Source organism: Colossoma macropomum, unplaced genomic scaffold (assembly GCF_904425465.1).
Source record: "Colossoma macropomum unplaced genomic scaffold, Colossoma_macropomum, whole genome shotgun sequence".
Classification (NCBI taxonomy): Eukaryota; Metazoa; Chordata; class Actinopteri; order Characiformes; family Serrasalmidae; genus Colossoma; species Colossoma macropomum.
The window spans coordinates 23,899,805-23,917,558 of record NW_023494801.1 but is presented as its reverse complement, the minus strand read 5'-3'; the positions used below and the strand labels follow the sequence as shown (position 1 = coordinate 23,917,558).

The 17,754-nt window shown below is 37.2% G+C and overlaps 1 protein-coding gene and 1 long non-coding RNA gene across 2 annotated transcripts; both read right to left on the bottom strand.

Moving 5' to 3' along the window:
- Window positions 1–6,314: 6,314 nt before the first annotated feature.
- On the bottom strand, window positions 6,315–7,929 carry LOC118821486 (inward rectifier potassium channel 2). The gene has a single exon (XM_036590127.1). The coding sequence runs from the start codon at window positions 7,927–7,929 to the stop codon at window positions 6,610–6,612; it is 1,320 nt and encodes a 439-aa protein (XP_036446020.1). The 3' UTR covers window positions 6,315–6,609.
- Window positions 7,930–7,944: 15 nt separating this feature from the next.
- Window positions 7,945–16,052, bottom strand: LOC118821509. Its single transcript, XR_005008340.1, has 3 exons — window positions 15,934–16,052; window positions 9,894–10,128; window positions 7,945–8,168 (listed from the first exon to the last, which is right to left on the bottom strand). It is a non-coding gene; the product is annotated as an uncharacterized LOC118821509 (long non-coding RNA).
- Window positions 16,053–17,754: the final 1,702 nt, after the last annotated feature.

The following is a 17,754-nucleotide window of genomic DNA, read 5'->3' as shown; positions in this document are numbered from 1 at the left end:
ACCCCAACCATCAATGGACCACCACAGGACCACCACCGACCAGATATATGTCTGTTCTGATAATACACAATGCAAAAATGTATCATCAAAAGTCATTATCAAAGTCAAAACACAGCATTGGCTACAGGCAATCCTATGCTCCAAACCTCACTTCTTCCAGCAATTTTGAATAATCTCATCAACTATCAATTATTTCTTTTAGCTAATTATCAAGCTCTGCTCTAGCCTATACTTAGTTTATAATTAACTGAAAATGACATTTTATAAAATTAAATAACACAGAACAATGCAATTTCTTTGGGTAATTATCTATTTTGCCTCCCTTTCGCATCTACCAAAACAAGATGTTTTCTATCATCATAGCATATGCGCTCTGGAATGCAGCTATAGATAACTGGGCAAAAGATATGTACCATTTTGTTTTAAGTCATATCTTTTTGACTTCATTAATTGTAATCATCTGAATCTCATTTACAATCAGTGAGAGACATTCAGAGAAAAGTAAAAGTTTCTCCAGTTCCATTTTTACTGTAGGAACTCGCAAAGTCAGAGATCAGACTAGCTTTTTTTTCTTCCCCAAACTCTGCAGACAACTGACCTATAGGGAGGCAACATGATTAAATCAGCCTTACTATTTGCGTTCAAAAAAAAGTCAACACTGAATTAGAAGTGATGGTCTCTACAGTGACTTCTCACTCCCATATTCACAGTTATATGGTTTTGGTTTTTTATTTTGCACGTTTATAATGTTTTGCTTTTGTATTGTATACATAGCTACTGTGCTTGAATGGTTGTGAAATGCCTGTTTCACAAAAGTTCCAACTTTAAGTAATCTGTTACTAAACAAAAATGGCAATGCCAAGCCACCAAGAAGCCCACAAGTATGTCTGCTTTTATTGTTCATGTCAATAATGATATTGGCTGTTAAATATCACATAATAGTTTTGCTTCCGAAAAAAAGGGCAAAAATTATGTGCATGCTACTTGAACACATACTGAAATGAATGTCGTTTGTATTAATTTAATTTAGTCGTTTTGTTTATGTGGACCTTTCGGTTCTTCAAAAATTCTGTGTTCTGTGTTTGAAATGGCATGTTTCAAACTAGTAATGAAATATTTTTCATATTCTTGCATACAAAATAATATGACTGAAGCAGGTGGAATGTTCAGAAATATTCAGAAACAGTCCTGCTTACAGCAAAAAGAATAATTTGAAATGTTTTAAACGCAACTACCAGTCATAGCTCAGCACTCTCACAAACAGACAGACAGCCAAAACAGCAGCAGAACTGATTAAAATCTCTATTTCAGATGCAAGACATTTCCTAAGAAGTCAATTCTGTGCTGCTTTCTGTTTAGTGAAAGAACAGCTGCAGCTCACTAATCCTGTAAATTTCAACTGCTTTGCAGGGCTGGGGTGTGAGGCTATAACCAGATGCTACCTAGCAAAGTTAGGGGGAACAGCAGTGACTCCACTCGTGAAAAGGCTGCATGTAGTAGTTGTAGTTTTAGACCCTCATGTCTTTTATCAACGAGAAGAAGATAAAAGACAGGTACGCTAGCCTGTTGTTGGCTTATTATCCCTTTTCCATTAGCATACTGCACCAATAAGAAGCCCAAGAGATTCTTCATGAATTTCTGTTTTGCTTTTTGCAAAGTATTGGTTTATCTTCAGTTAGGCTAACACTAAGTCAGTTACAAGTTATTAATAAGAAGCCAATTTCAGCTTTTGAAAACGAATCAGAAAATGCAACTTACAATGCAAAAATTCAAAAATCTTCCAGTGCACTGGAGAACATTTTATGTTAAGACCTTAACCAAGAAACATGAAGAACTAATGTTCAACTTAATACACATTTAGCTAATTCAGCAGGTACTGCATGAAGTTTAGCCTGCACTCATCTGAAGCTTTGAATTGCGTATGTTTTATCAGATTGGGAAAGGGAGTGAACTGAAGCAGTCAAATCTTCATATGAAATGGCAGTGAAATCATATCAGTACCTGCAACTCGTAGGGAACGGCTGTACCAGCTGTAGGCAAACTAAAGTGCAAGTTATGCTGTAAAAAATGATTTGATGTTTTAGCTTAAAAAAAAGAAAATAACCTGTTAACTTATTATTTGAAGTTCAAGATGTTAAGGTATCCAGGTTACTGACTTTTTTTTGTCAAAACATTAAATCATTTTTTACAACATAGTTGTAATATGTGTCAAAATCAGAACAGTTGACATCCCAAACTGCTTTGGTCATTGTAATCAGTTTTATTGTTGTTTATTAGAAAAATAGACAAAAACCAAAATGATACATTAGCAGCAGTTATCCTAACTGACGTATGGTGAACAGTACTCAATTGCTGATATTTATTGATACTGTTCTAAATGCTCTTACACTGTTGCTGTCACAACAGAACCTTGTATCTCTGAAATGGTAGGAACAAACATTCTTAACCTTTATGCACATTAATGTAGAAAGATTTTATTCTAAGTAATTACAGCCTATTGGTCCATTCATCATGAAATGTTTACTTGAGGTAAAGGGCAGCTGGTGTTTTCAAATGGTATAATATAAAGGATAAAATGGAGTTGCAAGGTTTTGATATGGCAGCAACAATATGTTATAATTTATTTTGTCTCAATGTTTCATTCCTTGGACCTGATAAAAAAACTAAACTTTGACATTGCAATTCACCTTTTCCATGTGTTTGTTAACAGTCAAACAGCTAGACAGCACAGGATTGTTATTCCAATAATAGATGGTTGTGAAAAAGCTGTATAAATATCTGTTACATTGGCAGACGATGAATGTGAATGGTGCAGGTAGGCAGGGCCTCAGGAAGTGTACATCATTCTCTTCTTCTGTACATGCCCATAGTCTTTGTCTTTTGTGGCCATATGACCACCAAAGTGGAGTTTCATATTCACTGCATTCTTGGCATCTGGGTACAGCTAGTATTGATCCACGGGGAGAGCAAAGTCACTGATAATTCATATAACATTTTCCTTGTTTCTTTTTGGCTCCATGACATAAAACCCATCTGTAGGTAAAGCACAACAAGTGTACAACAATAAATACATTAAGAAATACATTGCACAGTTGTATGCAGAAGTTATGGCACCCATGGTCTAAGTGAAAATAAGTAGACATCCTCTACATTGGGCACACTTCTGCACATTTCAATGCACATATACTGTTTATCTTCTGAATAAAACATTTTTGGGAGAAAATTAAACATAAAATGTAACCTGTGCAAAGGTTATGCCACATTTTATATTATAAGCACATTTTACACACAAACATATATATATATATATATATATATATATAAAATGTGCCGAGTGTTCCCTCTAGAAAATCTACAAAACATGTATTCATGCTTTTGCATGACACTGTGGCACAGAATGACAGTGGCCTCTGCACATTTTCTCAACCATAAAAAATCCTTAGCTCAGAGGACATTTAACTGCATAATGTGGAAAATGCCCTGGGGCTGAAGCCAGGCTTTGCATCTAACCAAATCAAATCCACTTGTTACATTTTCTGCCTAATCAATTCTCTGTTTGCGTGGTCTGGATCATAGATTCAGCTTCATTAACTGGATCTGAATTTGAATGTGTTAGAGGAAGAGTGCAATTAAAAGGGAAAGTAACTGCTGATACATGGAAAAAAAAAAATTATGTATAAAAATAAAAAGACGAAGCAGCAGTGTATAATTTGAGCTCTGACTGAAGGATACTGACATTTTTCTCCGGGATACATTTTTAAAGAGGCATTTCATCAGACAGAATCATGGTGGGGAGATTTTGCGTGAGACATACTGCAGATTATCTGGACAAAATCAATCTTTCATATACAAGCCAGTCTCCTTCCTGGAAATCCACCCAGCAGTTGTTGTTTGTGAAGGTCTAACTCAGAATGGGGTACGAACTGATACTCCTCACATATTTTAAGCATCTCCTGCATTCGGGTCTTAAATATTCATTTTAGCCATCAACAAACTGGCAAACTGCTAGTAATGGACATTCATTTGAACTCAATGACCAACAACTAGATTTAATATGACAAGATAAATGTCCTTAGTGTGTGTTCTGATTGGTCTAAAATGATGAGACTTGTATAGTTATAACTAGGATGAACAATTAACAGTAGGTATTATAGTAGTGGAACTAGGGGTCACAGTGTCTACAGTGCAAAGTTTATTTCCAAAAAAACCTGTGAACCAACTGAGTTTTTATATGTAAATCTCTGAGCTCTTATATGTAATAATAATACTAGTAAAATAATGGGAAATCTGGAAGGGAAAAAAAGTTTTATTTGGGTAATTTGTTTGCCTTACAACACCCTGCATGTACCTCTCCACCATGAATGCAAAAATATACTTTGTTTCAAAAGCTAATCTCAGAGCTATAGTAAAAAACAGGGGCCCAGGAATTAAACAGTCTGTTCTTAACCATTTCATTTAATTGCTTCCTCAGATGTAGTTTTCAGAGGCATTCAGTGATTCAGACATCCGGTTCCCATCATCACCACTGTGAACAATTCTGAGTCAAAAAGATTCTCTTGACTGGAGCATTCTCTTAATGAATTTGTTTACATCTTTTCAACTTAATTATAACTTAGAGAATTAAAGATTTTTTTGAAAATCAGTAGAACCTCCTCTTTAAAATAACACAAGTTATTTTATCTTCATGTATTTTGGTAAACAACAGCCAATGAGACAAGAGGATGATTAATAGAAAGGTCAGAATTCAGTTTATCCATCTTTACAGTCTCTCTAAATCATCATCTCATAAACTGTTAAAATTCAATTAAGGAATGACAATGCTTAAAAAAATACAGTATTCTTTGTTAGCTTATTCATGGTTCTTTTTTTTAGATCCTTACTGGAGCTGTTAATTAAAGTGCATGTCCAACAGTATTTGGAAAATAATACTACACTGATCTAGCTAGCATAAATACAGAAATGTACAGTATAGTAAAGTTATACACCTAAAGCAATTGATCAGCCACAGTTTCCTCCACAATAGTCAATTAGCCAAGACAGAAATGCAGCTTCTAAACTTTCAGAATCCAAACCACGCTTGTGTTCATAAGAGGATAAAATGTATTATTATGGTTTTAATGTGATTAAAGGTTATTGTTATGCATATAGTGTTACATACCCAATTCAAAAAAGTTAGAACAGTATTATGTGAAATGCTAGTAAAAAGAGAAAGCAGTGAAATTCTGTTTGACCTGTATTAAACTGAAAATGTTATGATGTTTTACCTTATGAACTTTGTTACCTTATGAACATTGTTTGTTATAAATATATGCTCATTCTAAATTTGATCCCTTCCAAAAAATTTGGGACAAGTGCATGTTTATCAATGTGTCACCTTTCCTTTTAACAACACTCAGTAAATGTTTGGGGACTGAAGTCACCAACTGTTCCAGTAAAAAGCATATTAAAAAAAAATGATTAAAGCTTTAGCTCAGAGAAATCAGCAGCATCTCTGGATGTTGTTGACATAAGACTTCCACAGTGCATGTACAGTCTTAACTTGCATTTGTGAATGTAGTGATGGACAGTGATGGTGTTTTACAGTGGTTTGTCAAAGAATTCCCGACACCATGTGGTGATATCCATCACAGAAGCATGCTAGTTTTTAATGCAGTGCTATCTGAAGGATTGAAGGTCACAGGCATTCACAGCTGTGGTTTTAGCCTTAAATTGCCGCTTTTTGGAATGTGTTGCAGGCATCAATTTCAGAATGAGTGTATATTTACTGAAATAAACAGCAAAAACCCTGCAAAATTCTAAGCTGACAACAGAGTGTTAATGTAATTAATTGTATGTAATGTAGTTACAACTAAGGTAAAAAGGTAAGACTCAGGTTGAATGGTAAAAAACAACGTTTGTAAACATGGGTATAATAGTATCATGTACACCTTACAAAAAAACACTCATACACTCACTCACACACTGTACGAAAAAACCCTCATCCTTACTGATAACCTGTAGTTCTCAGAAATTACACATTTTAACCTACGACACTGATATAATAATGCATATTAACTAATAAAACTAAGCTACGTGGCAAATACAAGGAGAAAGTTAAGAGACCAGCTCATTAACAGAAAAGATGTACTAGAAATAAGGTGTGTGAAGAAAAGAATGTATAGTCTACCAGCAAGGTACTTTTTTTGTTTTTGACAAATATGAAAAAGTTCAACATGAAATTAGTCTTTGACTAATAAATTTGGACTGAAAGACTCAAGCGTTCACAGCAGTTACAGTTACTATTCGGTAACAACAAATTCTTATCCATACATGTCTTCCTTTCATAAGAAAACGCCAGCCGCTCTTTTTATTGTATGCAGATTTCATGCACAATAGAAATGGCCCAACATTCCTCAAATCTTGTCAATTTACCATAATTAACAAAATATCTTGGAATAAAGTCTCATTAGCTTCAACGTACATGAAAGTTAAGAACATTTTCCTTTTCCTATCATGTTTCCATTTTGTAGATACAAGGCTTTTTTGACTGCAACAATGTACTAGTTACCATATATGCATATCCTCTCATCATTTCTATCTTTGGTCTACTAGACTAACATACTTTCCCAATCAGATTTCAGATTCTCTTCTCAGCGGTCTGGGCTCCAAAAGTACAGTTTCCTGACTGGACGCTGTTTCTGAGACCAGTTCAGTGTTTGCATCCTCCAACACCACATTCTCACCAAAGAGGTCATTCTTTACTTCCTCATGCTCTTCCTCATCATCCATGTCTTCTTTATCCATGAGAGCTATTTCATTCTCATAACAAAAGGAGTTGGAGGCAGACATGATGTACTTTTTCTCTGCAAGTTCTCTGGCACTGCATTGTGGAGTGCTGGGAACCTTATAAGTGTTCTCAAACTTGGAGTAGTCCACAGTGTAGTAATTTTTCTCCACAGAAAGAACAGGCTCAAACCGGTGGCCCCACAAAATTTCACTAGCTATGTAAGAGCTGCGACACTGTGTGGTCATGGCAGTGGCTTCTACCATACCTTCCAGAATGACCACTATCTCAAATTCAGAGCTTTCCAACTCCTGCCTGCTCATGTCGTAGAATGGACTGTCTTCATCGATCTCATGAATGATAGTAATGGGGGACACCAAGAATATACGGTCAATACCAGTGTCAAAGCCAACATCAATGTCGATCTGATCCAGAGGTATATATTCCCCCTCAGCAGTGGTGCGGGACTTGAGGAGCTGTGCACGAACATGAGCTTCCACCAGGTGGCTCTTTCGCAAGTTTCCCACCCTCCACATCAGACACAGTTTAGTGTCCCTCATGGCGATTGTAGCATAATGGCTAAATACCAGCGTCTCGTTTCTTTTCTTGGGCTTAGCCATTTTGGCCATGACTGCACCAATGATGAATGCATCAATGATGCATCCCACAATGCTCTGGAAGACCACCATGAAGACAGCAATGGGGCAATCCTCAGTTATGTAGCGGTAGCCATAACCAATGGTAGTCTGAGTCTCCACAGAGAACAAGAAGGCCGCTGTGAAACTGTCAACGTTCGAAACACATATCTGTTCCTCATTGTCTAAGTCTCCATATGACAATGCAACCAGCCAAAACACAAAACCAAAGAGGAGCCAGGAGAGGAGGAAGGACAGGCAGAAGATAACCAACATCCAACGCCAACGGATGTCCACGCATGTTGTGAAAATGTCAGCCAGGTAACGCTGACCCTTTTCGCTCATATTGATAAACTGCACGTTGCAGTGTCCGTTTTTGTTCACGAAACGGCTCTGAGTTTGATGATGCGTGTGCACCTTACCCCCAGCATTACCATTACCATAGCCATTTGGCATGCCAATCGTGGCCAGCTTCATTCCATCTTCTTCCGAGGACACAATGCTATAGCGGTGGGCTCGCACGCTTCCCATCACTTCTGACTGGGATGGCTGGGCCACTTCTGCTTTGGAAAACAGTCTGAGTTTTTGAAAAAAGCGTTGGAGAAACAGTTTTGAACTCTTTCAGGGACCAACACAAAGGAGAAATTTGTAGTATGAATTCCTCAGAAGATCGCTGAGTGGTTGTGCTATTTAGCTTCTCCACAGAGGCGATACTTTGGCATGGGCTTCAGAGTCGGTAAGGATCTGTTATACGTCATAGGTTGAGTTTTCTGTGGAAAAAGATAAGATTTTAGAACTGTATGCTTATCTGTCTACAAATACATTCTATAAGCTCAGAATCTTTGTGCACATTAGCTCACTGATATATTGTTTGACTGATAAAATTGGTTCATATTAAGGTTGCACTTAGGGTTACACAAATCTACAACCAGCTCTAATGATACTTCTTATGACATTCTTTACACACACTGCTAGGTTTGCAATAACTGCTGGCCTAATTGGTATTGGTTATAGTGACAATTTCATATTGGTTGGGCCCTGCAGAAAATTCTGAAATAAAAACTATTATTTTATAAAACCAGCCAGTTCAAGATGTCTAATAAACCCTATTTGAATATGACAAACAGTGGGGAAATAATGTTAACACCACATGAAAAAAGTGTCTAAACTACAATAACAAAGAGAACTATGTAGATGAGTCACAGCATGTTCAGTGCCAATTAGCTATAAAAGGGGGCCAACAATCAGCACATTGATACGTTTTCAAAAGCAACATGAGGCAACTAAATATCTCAGCAGATGCAGCTGCATATCTCTGCTGTTACCTCACTAAAAGCTGCCCAATTTTATAGGATCCTTCCAATTGGCTGAGAAATGCACCGTTCGCTTCTCAGAAATCAAAGGATTCAAGGCTGCTTTATCCTTCCAAAGGAATCGAAAATCATGACAATATATATCAAAGGCAAAGGCAGACAAAAGGTTTCTGTCATTGATTAAAAAACTGTTACAACACCTCTAAAAACTGCAATTAATGGCAGGCATGGCATTCAGAAACTGCTGTTAGCCAAGGCCAATGAAAAAAGTTTCAGATGTGTTGCTTTAAAGCAAGGAATGGCTGAAGTAATTATCTATTTTTTAGCTAGCAGCTTCATGCACAACAAAAATAGATACAATCCAACAAGAACTTCATAGAATTCATTTACAAACTGGTAGTAATGAACCATGTAGAATCTAAACCAGTAGAGTGCAAGTTTCATCATGCCAACAAGATTTTCTAGCCTAGGCAACAGAATATGATGTTTTATATGGTGTAAAAAGCCATACTCTGACCTAGATATGCAGTTCTGGTTAGAGGATTTCCCGCTCTAGCTTGTGTAGTCAAGTTGATAGGAAAATCACATGAAAGTGTGAAGTGTGAATAATTTTAGGTTAATTTAGCAGTGACCAGCTGGATGTCGCAGTTTTCAAAGCAACACAGAGTTCCAGTAAGGCCAAATAGTGGATGCAAAAGTAAGTATACCAGGTACAAAAACCTGTTACACAATGATTTAATGTCAAGAGGTGTGATCTCAAAAGTTATGATATGTGACAAACAGTCAGTGCAGTGATTCAACAGTGAATTTGTTAAATACTGTGATGGCTCTATAATGTTATGGGCAGCCACCTTATAGGAGACATTAAGTGCAAGTGATTTCTATTGTTGCAAACAGTATCCCTTGATGACTTAAGCCTTCCAAGAAAATTGTATATTCACTTTCAAAGTTGTCCTCTGGTCAGTCTGCCCATCACTGCATTCATCAAGGAATTTACTGGCTGTGATTATATCTTTCTCACACCACGTTCTACGTTCTAAGACCAAACTCATTATTCAAACAGCAAATTTAAACAGCAGTAGCAATTAGTGGATTAATCAAACTATGTGATTATTAGTAAAATTACCAACTTTTGTAATAAGCTCAATTATATCAATGATAATATCAATCTTTGCCACTCACATGAATCAGCTGGTGAGGTAATCCTAAATCCATGTGTTTCCTGAGAAGTACTGCTCTCTGTTTCGGCTGTATGTTTCCACAGCACAACAATAGGCTTTCAGGGCAATGTGAACTCTCCATTTGTCATGGGGTAATTATGCCACAGTTGTGATATACTGTATGCCATTCTTCCTGGTCTGAAACCCCTCAGAAGTGACTTGACGTCCATTCTTATAAGTGATTGGCTGAGGAATTCCTGTGAGGGAAAACAAGTTTTGAAAGAGATCAGCAGTCATCTGAGAGGTAATTTTTCAAAAATGTCAACATGCAAAAACCTTCAAACTGCTGCCAATGATGAGCTCAGAGTGATATTTGTAAATATTTGCTTTCTGAAGTATATCAGTGCATCACCACTGAATTGGACACAGGTACAACTGATGAAAATGACATTCAAGGCTGATCTACATCATGCGTTATTACCTGTTAAATCCAGATGAAGTTCAGCAGAGCTAGTAGATCAACATCAAGCCTCTGCCTCTGCAAATCTTGATCAATGGACTAAAGTTGTCCTTAAGTGGAAGAAATTGAGATACTGATTTAGAACCAGGCCAACAGCCACAATAAGCCCTTTGCTATAGAAAACGTAACTGTGATTACTATTAACTGTTCCAATTTTAAATTTTTCCTTTATATCTTAGGTCTTTGATAAGGCTGTAGCTCAACAGCTAACATCACACTTGCATAAAAATCACATACATAAAACTGTTCAGTTAGGGTAAGGCCTCATAACAGTACAGAGACAGCAATATTAAAGTAAATATAACTCCAATTCCAAAAAAGTTGGGACAGTATGTGACAGTATGTGAAATGCTAATTAAATAAGTAAATTAGTTAAGATTAGTAAATTCTGTATATTAAATAAAAAATGGAACAGATGCCTGCAACATGTCCTACGAAAGTTAGAACAGCATGTTTACCTCTGTGTTACATCACCTTTCCTTTCAACAACATTTCAACATTTGGGGACTGAAGTCACCAATTGACCCAGTTTTAAAATCAGTTTTTTTTGCCATTCTTCTGTTATACAAGTCTTCAGCTGTGCAACAATACAGGGCCTTTCATGTCACATTTTGAGCTTCATAAGACACACATTTTCAATGGGAGACAGTTCTGAACTGCAGGAAGGCCAGTCTAGGCCCCTGCACCCTCTGATTACACAGCCATGCTGTTGTACCACATGCAATATGTAGCTTGTTCTTGTCATGCTGAAATGAGCCTGTATGTCCCTGAAAAAGACAGCATTTAAAAGGTAGCATATGTTGCTCCACTATGTGTTCAGTGTTAATGATGTTTTCACAGATGTGCAGGTTACTCACTAATACCAAACATACCCTGACAGACCCTGGCTTTTGAATTTTACACTGATATAATCTGGATAGACTTTTTCCTTTTTGTTTCGGAGGACATAACATCCATTATTTCCATAAAAAGGTTGACATGTCAGACCACAATACATGTTTACAGTGTACATTAGTCCATTTCAGATGAGCTAATGCCCAGAGAAGTCGGCAGTGTTTTTGGACACAGCTGGCATATGTCTTCCACTATGAATACTACTGTTAACTTGCATTTGTGGATGCAGCAACGGTTTATTGCCAATGTTTTTTTTTTTTTAAGTATTGTCGAGCCCATGGGGTGATATCCATTACAGAAACATGCAGGTTTTTAATGCATTGCTTTCCGAGGGGTTAAATGCATTCATTTGTGTTTTTTCTGCCTTTTCCTTTACACACAGAGATATCTCTGGATTTTTTTTTTGTTTTTAAGATATTATGCACTGTTGAGTGTGAAGCATCTAAAATCCATGTAATCCCTGGCTAATGTATAAGCAACCCATCATTGTTCATAAAGGTCTAGGCTTTTCCTGGATGCTTCCTTTATATCCAAGCATAACTGCATCACCTGTTTAAGATGTTTTTTGAACATTCCAAAATTGCCCCTGTCCCAACTTTTTTAGAATGTGTTACAGGCATCAATACCAGAATGAACATATATTTATTAAAAACAATTCATTTGATAAGGTAAAACATTACATATCGTCGCTGTCTTATGGAAACCATGCATCTCCATTTTTGTTGATTTTTAGTTTTCTACATCATTTCAACACCCCAGCATCATTTCATGATGAATGGACTAATAGAAATGCTTTAAAATCACTTGGAACAAAATCTCTTTACATTGACTTACATTGAAAGGTAAGAGTGTTTTTGCCTTCTCCTGTAAAGTTAATATTTTGGAGGTTTTTCATTGGACAGCGACGATATCTTGTCCTTGTATAATTTGGCTGGTTCACTATATTTTGTTTTATAGAAAGCAGCATGCAAATTAAATTGAGCTCACTCATAGCCAGGTTGAGTGCCATCATGCAGCTCTTGGCCTGTGGCTTAAAGAGTTGCTGGCTAGAGTGGCTATAGTCAACTTTACCCTCATGCAAGACTTGTCTGTCTGTGAACACCCACAACACCAGCAGCAACTGTGTTGCTCTCCTTCTGCACTGTCAGAACGCCCAACAACAAACAGGTTTGAGGCTCGAAGATGCCTAATTTTAGTGTCGCCCTGGTAGTACTTGGATAAGTACCGCTATACTTACATATTTGAGGTGCTTCATAAAACCTGTCATGCCTCCATGGTATGCCAGTCTTTTATTGCCAGATTTGCTCTGAGCATTTGTCTTTTCCTAATTTAAAGTGCTCCACTGATTTTTAAGGCAACTGTGCTTTTTCACCTTAAACAGCCATGTGGAAAGTGTAAAAAAGATGATGCTTCCAAACAATAAATACCAATGTAATGAAGGAATACTCAGGAATTTGAATTACTTGGGTCAGCCTTGTTCATAATCAAAAATGAACTAACCTGAACCAAAAATGACAAAAATCTGCAAAGCGATATCTTTGACATCAGCACTTGCACTTCGTTACATCACAAAAAAACGATTAGCTGAACACTCTGAAGTAGACATTTGCCAGCTTCTTGTTTGACTTTTCCGGTTCCACCTTAAATGATGCAGCAGTTGCATTCTGAACTGTTGCGCCATTTAAGGTGGAGCAGGAAAATTCAGACAAGCAGCTGGCGAAAAAGAAGCTGACTTCAGCTTAATGGAGAGTTGAAAGGCATGATATGAGGAAGTTTCTCTATTTCGGCTTGTCAGGTGAGTAATATTAACTTATTTTTGTGGGTTCAAATGGTCTTACCTAGAGGTTCTACTTATGGGTATGCCTGTAAATAAGTGCTACAGTTGAACATTTTGATAAGGTAGCACAACTCGTCAGAGCACCACCAAAGCCCGCTGTAGTTTCAAGTAGCTTAGTGACATCAAATTGATGCGCAGTAACTTTAGATTGCATGTAACAATATTAATAGTAAGAATCTTTAACGACCTTGAAATTCAGAGGATCCAGTGGTATTCAGGAGAAAAATGTACACAGAACAAAACATATTCTGAACATTTTTGTCTACCACAGGGTGCGATAGAGGCAATTTTCCGAAAACCCCATTCATTCTGGCCGTAGAGAAATGGAGCTTAGACCTGGAGTTCTTAATATGGGCATAACGTGGACTACAGAATGATGCACGACTACAATGGTCTATGAGGCAAGGTTAAAAAGTCTTAAAGTGCCTAAAATAAATTCAAAAGCACTTACAAATATAACAGCGGTCTTAAAATGTTTATGCTGTTCTGTGTTTGGGAAATTAGTGCAGTCTTCTATTAAAAAAAGGTAAACATTCACAAACTATGATTTTGCTCAAATGCTCTATATGAACACAATCATTTTGGACTCAATTGGGAGCGCCCTCTAGCTTTTGACAAACCCATGAGGACAAGAGTGGTGGACTACACCCGCGATGTGAGCATAAAATAACAGTGAGCTTCAGAGTAAAATGGAGAATGACGACAGTCTGCAACAGCGTATTCACTGTTTTCTAGCTAGCTTGGCTAACACTGGAAGTATTTAACAATATCAGATCAGAGTATTTAATATATACATAAGTTTACCTACCCTGCAGGACAGTAACAGTGCTTCTCTTTTTTATTTTTTTTATCTCATGTAGATGGATTGCTGTTTGATGAGGCTTGATATTTTTGCCTAAATCTGTAGGCTTTAGCTTTTACCTTTACATTTCAAAAAACAAGTATCTCCAAAATTATAACTTCACAGGAGAGGGTAAAAACGTTCTTCACTTTCAATGCAAGTTAATGGAAAGACATTTTATTCTAAGCAATTTTGGAGCATTTCGATTGGTCCAATCATCATGAAATTTTCACACAATGTAAAGGACAGCTGCTGAGCTCAAATGATGCAGAAAAGTAAAAATCACAAAAAATGGAGATACATGTTTTTTTTATTGGACAGCAACGATATGCATGTACTCGTCCATCACAAATCTTACAGGATTAATGCTACTATGTGATGCACATAACTAGTTGACTTAACAAGTGTTGTGTGACAAATAGGGTGTCACAAAGTGTAAGTATGCTAGCACTACAATATTTCATTCATGTTTATGGGCGGAGCAGTGGCTTGTGTGTGCCGTTGCAAGTCTGCAAAAGCGGCACAATTATGTTTCATCTAGAGTGGCACAGTGGTATGCATCAGCCCTGGATACAACAATACCACACAATGCATATACGACAGCAACGTCTGTTGTGTTGTTAGACACTTCATTTGAGACTCTTAAGTTTCTGCTGTTTAAGAAATTGAGTCAGTTTCAGTCAGTTAAGCACTGTTTAAACACATATTTATTATCTTCTTTATTAAAATAAATAAAATAAAAATACATTTTATTTATTAAATATTTATGTTTAAACAAATATTGCGGTAAAACATGAAAATATAACCACAAGATATATAATTATAACTGCCAATATTATCAGTTGTCAAAATTTCTAGCCACATAAAATCAGTATAAGTCAGGCCCTAATGATATTCTGAACGAAAAATAGACCACTCTGTGCAGGACAACGCAGATACATTTACATGTTAAACTTTTTACAGCACAACAGTTATCAGATTATTACAGTCAGTGAGAAGTGTGGCATAGATCTCTATAACAGAGTTCAGGGTGTACAGTTGAACATGACTGAATTTCTGGGAGTCTCTGGGACAGGTCTAAGACTGGATTAGACAAAATGAGATTCACAGCCCTTTTCACATCACAACTGCTGATGCAACAAGCTGCAAAAATTGCTTGACATGGTGAAAATGTGTCCGTCATGCCAAAATCTGTAATGCTGCGCAATACTGCGTCTAGCAAAACGCTGCCTTATCTATATCAACACACCTCTGGCAGTTTATACATCGAACGACATTCGACAGGTTGCTTTCTCTGAGGGAAAGTAGTGCAGACAGTAATCAGATGGAAACTTGTTACATAAACACACGCTCTGTGTAGGTCTTTTTTCCCCCAGCTGAAGAAGAGATCAATACAATAACCAATGTTGCTTTAAAATGACCCAACCTCCAACATGACAAGCAGATCTCTGCTATGCACAGTTAGAGAAACTATTCACTATTGCAACTCTCAATAGAACCTTCAGTGGGTAGACGTTTAAAAATCATTGAAGAGATGAATTAGAGTAAATTCAAGAACAAACATCTCTTAGCACTCAACACGCTGACCCCTGAAACAACATCATAATAAGCAGAGGAAATAAAAACACACAGCTCTATTACTTTTTAACTATTATTACTATTACTTTTACTCAAATAAAACTTTTAGAGACAGCCAAGTGAGGCGCCAATGAACGACAAGCGTTCTATCTTACTGAGTTCAGCTCAGTTACTGATAAACATCAAGCCTGCTACTGATTAGCATCGACATTACACGGAATTGGACTGTATTCCCTTCAGTGATTCATACGAACTTTTAAAACCAAACAAAACTTTTAGCTCCACTTCTTGGTCCGATGATTTATTTGCTTACTTCTCATTAGCGACTTTCTCCAACTTTTAGAACTATCTCAGTGTGAAAATCACGTCTACAAAGCACGTATCAGCCTTACCTGCTGGACGTCAAAGCCGAAATAAACATTCACTCCTGTAATTTATAACACCTTCGGTAAATAACCAGCTCTCTGATGCTGATGGCGTATCCACACCTGCTTCCATGTCCAGGTCTGTCCCTCAGTTTGCCCTGAATGATTACCCTGAACTGAGTGATTGGCACTGACAGCGCGGCTCTAACCCCGCCCCCTCAGAGACAGCTAACCAATGGGCTGAGCTTCAGTGGCCCAGCCTGATATTTTACTGCATGCGACAGCTGATGGGGAGCTCGAACTGGTCCTCTTTGACTTGTATATATATATATATATATATATATATATATATATATATATATATATATGGAGTTTTAAACACCTCAGTGTTACTGCTGGACTGAGAATAGAACCAAAAATATCCAGCCAACAGCGACCTGTGACCACTGATGAAAGACTTAGTGGCTGAATAATACAAACTGTGAAGCAACAGATGAGCTATTGTCTCTCTTTACATCTACAAGGTGGACCAACAAGGTAGGAGTATCTAATAAAGTGGACAGTAAGTGGACACAGTGTTTTAAAACTCCAGCAGCACTGTTGTTGCCTTTGGCTTGCTCATGGGTGCTTGGACCTGGATTTTTCTGTAAAGCTGCTTTGCGACAACACCTGTTATAAAAAGCGCTATACAAATAAACTATGACTTGACTTGAATCACTGTGTCTGATCCACTTGCACCAGCGCAACACACACCAACACACTGACATCACGTAGTGTCACTGCTGAGAATGATGTACCACCCAAATAATGCCTGCTCTGTGGTGGTCCTGTCGAGCTCCTGACCATTGAAGAACAGGGTAAAAAGGAGCTAACAAAGTATGCAGAGAAACAGATCGACTACAGCTTCTGTATGGTAAATGGACCTGATAAAATGGACAATGAGTGTAGATACAAGGATGTGGTTTTAACCCCTTACATGGCCAGGGTCTGCTGGTGGAGTAGCTCGTCCAGTTTGCATTGAAGTCCCTCTAGTTACTGAATAATAAGCCTTATTATGTAATAAGCCTGGAAGTTTAAGGGGTTTATATTATGGTGTACATATATACTTATAATACTTCATAACATGTTTGTAATATGATAGGATTGTTTGTAATGTGATGTAGCTATCAAAAAAAACTTTGATATGTGTTGCTAGTTTGTTGTTGTGTGAGCAGGAAACTCATTCAAACATGAAAGCTCATTAGTGAAAACTGCTCATATTTGCTTCATAAAAGCATTTTTTTTTAATCAAACCAGTTGTTGCCTACAACATCTTTACGGCTGTATTGTACAGCTGTAAATGTGAATTGACAGCAGGAATTTGTTTCTTAAGGTGCAATGGACTCAAATTATTATTATTATTATCTTTTGATCACTGTCTCTCAAAATTCATCCAATCAAACTACTTATCAACATCTCTGATTGTTTCAAAATAACAAACATAAGGCAGTTTTTAGATAAATAGTTCATTTGAATGTAGAATAGGGTTTTACTGAATGTTAAATGATAGATAGTATTGCTAACTTGGCTAATTTCCGGAACAAAACAACTGACACTGCTGCCGAATAAAGAGCCATTTGGGAGCCAAAAGAGCTGTGTTTTATTGGCGATCTGAGCCAATTGATCTGACTCGCTGAAAAGAGCCGGCCATCACTAGTAAGAATGTGCCAAAAAGGTAGGCGTGTCTACTAAAGTGGACAGTAGGCGAGCACAGTGTGGTAAGTGTACCTGATAAAATGTTGCGTGTAGGTCACAGAAGCTGTACTGAAAGGGAAATTTCTACATTATTCAACATTTATGTATATTTAA